This window comes from Bidens hawaiensis, unplaced genomic scaffold (genome assembly GCF_021521415.1).
Source record: "Bidens hawaiensis isolate Kalapana, Puna unplaced genomic scaffold, B.hawaiensis_p1.1 tig00045256_1, whole genome shotgun sequence".
Taxonomy (NCBI): Eukaryota; Viridiplantae; Streptophyta; class Magnoliopsida; order Asterales; family Asteraceae; genus Bidens; species Bidens hawaiensis.
The window spans coordinates 84,909-91,616 of record NW_027498031.1 but is presented as its reverse complement, the minus strand read 5'-3'; the positions used below and the strand labels follow the sequence as shown (position 1 = coordinate 91,616).

The following is a 6,708-nucleotide window of genomic DNA, read 5'->3' as shown; positions in this document are numbered from 1 at the left end:
CATGTGCTACCAAAAAGGCATTCAAATCATCATAAATTTTACTATGATGAAAAAGAAAAAGGACCGAATTGTGAAGAAGATGTCTCAACAATAAAAGAAGTAAAAAACTTAATACAATGATGACTTTGATGAAGAGAAGAAAATGAAAAACTAAGAGAAAAAGAAAAAGGAAAAATAAAGGAAAAGAGATAGAGATGTTATGCTTTCTTTATTAGTTGGGTAAGGAATCATTTTTCAAATATTGGCTCTTTACCAAACTATCAAAAATTGGGCTTTAGTTTTTAGTAATTGGGCCTATGTGGTTACATGCTTTCTTTAGTAATTGGGCCTACGTGGTTACATTCTTTGATAGAAAGGCTTTCATAGTTTCACATGGGAAGATCATAGCTTGAAACTCTTATCTAAAGAACATCATTAACAAGTTTTTAGATCTCATTATCTCTTGGCGGATGTAAAAGAAAAGTTGAGGGATAGAGCGTGCTAAGTAAATTTTGTTCAGGGGTAATCGATACATAAAACAAAAAACAAAAGAAAAAAATTGTTTTAATGTTAACATAAAATGTTTTATAGAAGGATTCTTTATGGTTATAGGATTAAAAACTTAGATCTCAATGTTAAGTGACTTCAGTCCACATAAAATTTTCAGCCTTGGCATCTCGGATGATACCATGTTTGAATCTGGCTATCTCTGCATATACTTAATATCGAACCGTCATTTGGTTGTCTCCTCTCGCTACGATGTACCAATCTCAAATCATACCCCGTTGGAACATAATAGGAGTTAAAGACACCTAGATGGCTAGATGTGATCAAATTATACATAGATTGGTGATCTTCTTTGGTATTTTAGCTTTATATCAAGTTTTATACATTTTAGTAGTTAATATTCTAATTTCTATAAGATGTTCACATTGATGGAAGCAAATTATATATTTCTTTTACATGTGTCACGATTTTGGTCAACCTTCATTGCAATTTGGACTTAAACTATTCATTTATCTAGTCAAGATTTGTAATTTACGCATAGTTATACTTATCCATATCTATAAATAAAAACATGACAATATATATATATATATATATATATATAAATATTTAATTACAAGGTTTGGTATGACTGTTAGTAGTCTATTACAACTTACAACGCATGACTTCTATAAAATTTGAGAGTGACACTAAAATTTTCATAAGTCCAACTTGTTAGATTTTATATCTTTAAATCTATTTCCAAATCATAATAAAATCATATAGTTGGGAAGCTTCTAACCCAAAAATTTTCAAATTTACTCCAAAGCAAAATATAGTTTAATTCCCTCCTAAATTTATATTCTTTTATAACTTTTGGTCAAACAAATAACTATAATCATCATCATCGTACTCAGTATATCCCACCAATAGCAAAGCTATGGTAGGGTCTGAGGAGGGTAAGATGTAGACAGCCTTACCTCTACCCCATGGGGATAGAGAGGTTGCTTCCGGTGAGACCCCCGATAATATGACTATAAAATGAAGTTGGTATTGTTGTATATCTCATTAGAAATTTCCAAGCACCTACATGCTTAACTTTAGCTTTTTAAATGTTGCAATGACTTTGGAATGTCTTTGTTGAATCATTTTTAAATTGCTACATGATCAAAATACACATATATATTCTTCAAGTAAGGCGATCCGGTTAGATTCAGGATCAACTTCCATCTCTCTTCACCATGGCATCTCCGTCTCAGGCTGAGATCATCGATAGTGCTATGTTTTGCAACACTGAATTTGCATTAGCGTACTACGATCCTGACCAAAAGTGGTTGATACGAAAACACTTACTTTCTCTTCACAAGGAATTTTCATCCTTATATCCCTCAATCGACACGTATATCCACCATGATGGAACCGTGGTAAAGTTATTAAAAGTTTATGGCTATCTATATATTTCTCACTCGTTACCTTTGGTTCATATCAACATTTGGGTCCATGAGCACTACCCTCATGTGGCACCTATGGTTCAAGTGCAAGCGGACATAACTAGCCCGATACGTCCAAACCACCCGTTTGTGGACCCTTCGGGCTTGACCACCTCATCGTATTTACACACGTGGGTTCCTTTCAGACATGATCTATTAGGCCTTGTACACAACTTAGTAAAAATATTTTCCTTAGACCATCCTTATGTTGTGAGTGTGCCTCCTAGCATGTCACACCCCTCATACGTGTCGAAAATGGAATGTATGGATCGAATTTGGTGTAGGCTTCACTATGAAATCATCGGGTTGAAGGAGAACACCAAAGACGAGGTAGAAAAACTTGCTTGTCTTCAAGAGGAGATGAGGGCACGTGTTGACATAACCGACAACTTGATCATTGGACTAGACCATGAAAAGACCGAACTAAAGCAACGAGTCAAGGAAATGACGGATGAGGCGGATGTCTTAGTCAACTGGTTAATGGTTAATAAAGTTAACTTAAGCGTAACTACTGGTGGGAGAATTGAAGACGCGTTTGAATGTGTAGATGCGATCTCAACATTGAAGATGGAGTGTATGGCCGAGGAGGAAGCGTTGGGAGAGATGATGCTTGGGCTCGATGATGCTTTTTGTAGAGGTGTTATGAGTCACGAGGCATACTTTAAACAAGTTCGGCTTTTGGCTAGGGAGCAATTTTTTGCTCTGGCCAAACTCGAGAAGTTGAACCAAGAAGGGTCCTCACATGTTGAAGCTTCTTGCTTCGTAGACTCTTTAAAACGTATGCGCATTTCACCTTAGAGAACTCGTTTGTCTCCTAGAGTACAACAAGTCGAGCATGATAACCGTTGAAATGTATCATGTAACTGAAGTAAATTTATCTTCTAATTCAAGTTGTAAATTCATTTTTGGGGAATTAAATACTTGAATAATGTAGGTTCAACGTTATAATTAGTAAATGTTGCTTGATATTTATAACAAAAAAAAAGTTACTTGTTTTGGTCTATGATGCATTTTAGAATATGCATATATAATAACAATGTAAATATGGAATAAAATTATAAAACTAACTTTATTACCTGTGGATGACCAACTTTATTTTTACTTGGTTCATAATCAGATATAGGGATGTAAATGAGCAAAGTTTTGTTCATGTTCGTCCATTATTAAATCTATATGATAAGATTAGAAATGTCATTAAAAGGTACTAAAAACCTTTAATAAACAAACATGAACGAGCGTAAACAAGCAAAACCGAACACATTACCGAACGTTCACGAACACACATGAACGGACATGACTTCTGTTTGTGTTCGTTCATTTAGTTATTCGGACAATTCTTTGTTCATGTTTGTTCATTTATTAAACAAATGAACGTAAACGAACTTCCCGTCGAATACTTTCTTTGGTTTGTTATAGCCCTAGTCAAATATGTGTTATGATTAGAATCACTCTTCTTATATGAAAATAAGTTTTCAATGGTCAACTGTATTAACCTTGATACCAACACTTTATTGGTTATTGCTAATAACAAAACATATATGTCCAAATCATAAGTAGAAGCTAGTAATATTGTATATATCATCCGAAATTTCCGAGAAATTCTTAAGAAACATATTGACATTGACTTTGGTAAGTCAATGATAAAATCTTTACACATGAAAATACAAATACTTTAGTGAGCAAAACACAGATGTATGGAACTGTCTTTCTACAACATGTGTTACTATCCTATATTCCTATGAACTCAAACAAAAATGCATAATTTAGGACTTAAGGTGGATGGTAGAATAATGGCTTTTGGTCGGAGGTTATCATTACTCGTATGAGTTCTTTCTTTGCTCAGAGTTCGCGGTCCACCATGTGTTACTACTAAAAAAACTTGTTTTAACTTCGTGACAAGCGGGTCAGTGAACCTCCTTGGTAAAGGAAACGCAAATTCGTTTACAACGAGTAGCGGGTAATCGAGCTGAGCTTAATTCGTCTAAGCTCGGTATACAAAGTTCGGGCTTCTTTGTTAAACGGGCTCGAATTTTTTTAACTTGAAATGGGCATTAAACTCTATTCCACTTATTTAGTGGAACACTAGAACATCTACTGAAAGAACCAACTATAAGTTATTGAAGAGTTTTAGAGCCCACATAAGTGCTCCAGCCCAATAACTCTAATGTTAAAAGCCCACTTATTTTGTGGCGGTTATGAGCCTCGGATCAAGAGGTCATGAACAAAAATGATTGCGTTCATTGATTTCGTTTAGAACCCATAATCTAACATCTTAACAAAAGTTCTATAAATCAATGTTTTTTGTGTTAAAGCCCATTGACCACTTTATATGACATGGGCTGTACAAGTCGGCGAGTAGTATTGGGCCATACGAGATCTAGTTTGAATCATACAAGTCGGCCCCATAAGAGTAGTGCTAAAAACGACGTAATATCAACTTGAAGGGCCCAAATGGTTAGTACGAGAAAGTACAAGGGGGTTGGAGGAAACTAATAAAGTCTAAGGTGTAATTTGAGTTACTTGGAGGTTAAGTTGATTTGTAATTATCTTTTTCACGTCTAGATATTAGATTATTACTGTTGTTGTTGCTGTTGTTGTTGTTGTTTGAATTGTAGAAGGATTAATATGTCGGTTATTATCTAAAACCTAGAAAGTTAGGTTTATTTTATGTATCGTGTTTTTTTTGCAATTTATAAAAACAAAAGAGCCGATAGCGGGTTGATCAAATCCTCGTGTTCGTGTGCAGTTCTCTCCCTTAAAAGTTTAACAAGTTGATCACGTGTTGATCAAATCCTCATTATCGTGTGCAATTCTCGCTCTTAAAGTTAAACTACTACAACCGGGTTATACAAGATCTATTTGAATATATGAGTCGGACCCATACCAGTAGTATGATGCCATACGAGACCCATCTGAATTATCATATACGATATTAGGTCATACAAAGCAGTACAGACCCATTTCACCGTCACATTCTTGATAGTCATCGCCAGAAAACAACATCACTAACTCGCAATTTATTTTTTGTTAACTTTCAACTTGACGTTGTATAACTAACAATAGTTACATAACTAAAATTAACAAACGTCTAGTCCTATATATATTTCTTTCGTCAAAATATTATATCGTGTTACATAATTTTGTATCGTATTAAATAATTAACGGAATATTATATCATACAAAATAAATTTTGTCACTCGGTACAGACCAACTAGTTACATAGTCTACACAAGTCACGTGACTCTATACTACTCGTATCAACAACCAGTCGTATAGAGTCACGCGACTCGTGTACAAGTCCGGTCAAAAAGCTGTTAAGACGTACTCGAACCGTAATTCGGTCACGTATTCGTCGCTAAAAGATGTATAAATATTTAACTTTTAAACCATCGCATCGTCTGCTGAAATTAGCTCCAATTTTCTCGCAAAACCCTAATTGATAATATCGTAAGCAGCAATCATGCATCTGCTGTTGTAATTAATCAGCATTAATTAGCTAATATGGATACACGTTCATCTTACTTAACGTCAACACTACGATCACACTCCGCCACGTCATCCGTCCACAAACGGAAGCTTGACGACGACGATGACGGTTATTCGATGACGAACTTTACTGTTTCTCGTTTGGAGAATAATAATAATGTGCCCGGTTTGGCTGCGGGTGGTACCGCGGGGGTTTCGACTCGGTTTGCGGTGCAGGTAGGGGTGTGCATGGTTCGGTTTGGGTCGGGTTTCTGAAACTTTGGTTTTTGAGTTTTTTAAAAGCGCTCGGTTTCGGTTTTGCCATATTTGTTTGGAAGTTTGAGTTGTTTAACTAAAAAGTGAAAAGGTGACTTCTATGTTACTGCCACGTAGGCGGATGACTAAGGGTGCAAACGAGTCGAGCCGAGTCTGAGCTCGACTAGGTTTAACTTATAGAAAGCTCGAGCTTGAGCTTGGCTCGTTTCGAGCTCTATTTTCAAAGCTTGAGCTCGGCTCGTGAATAGATTTTCAAGCTCAAGCTCGGCTCGGGCTCGGCTCGTTTACTATTTATCATTTATTTTTTATATTATTATATTTATTTTTATATATTTTTTCTATTATAATATTTATGTATAAAATAACATATATTATTTAGTTATTTTTATTATTTTTCATAACATTATATTAATTAATAATTCTTAAATATATATTTTAAAAAATTATATAAATGACATGCTCATTTAGGCTTGCGAGCCGGCTCGAGCTCGATAAGTGAAGCTCGGGCTCGCTTACTAAACTAGCTTACTTTTAGGCTCGAGCTCGGGCTCGGCCTCGATTTAGCTCGACTCGATCGAGCTTTTCACGAGCCGATCTCGAGTAGCTCGCGAGCTGCTCGGCTCATCTGAGATGACTAACAACCACTTTTTTTTCCCTACTTTGTGTGTAATTAGTAAAAAAGAAAAAAAGTGAAGTGTGTGTGAATGTGATTGGTGAAAAGTTGGTGGGCCCCCACTCACTACGCCCTCGCGCCCGTTACCTGCTTCACGGAAGCTCAAGCCACCCTAACGCCCCTTAATAATGGTCTAGCGAATAAGGTGGCTGGGGCGCTATCCTGGTACTGTAGTACACAAAGTCTAATGAAGTTGTGTCCAAATTATTTTGTTAAGCAATAGCTAATTGATTATTATACATTTGGGGTAAAATAAATGAGTTAGAAATTTATTTATTTCTAATAAATTAAATAAAGGATAAAAATCTATAATTTGGAGTATTTTTTTATTTATTTTTG

General features: G+C 35.5%; 1 protein-coding gene across 1 annotated transcript; it reads left to right on the top strand.

The window, feature by feature from the left end:
• Positions 1–1,687: 1,687 nt before the first annotated feature.
• Positions 1,688–2,797, top strand: LOC143595492 (protein ELC-like). Its single transcript, XM_077074488.1, has one exon. It carries the CDS (start codon positions 1,707–1,709, stop codon positions 2,751–2,753), a length of 1,047 nt encoding a protein of 348 aa, XP_076930603.1. The 5' UTR covers positions 1,688–1,706; the 3' UTR covers positions 2,754–2,797.
• The last annotated feature ends 3,911 nt before the right edge of the window (positions 2,798–6,708 follow it).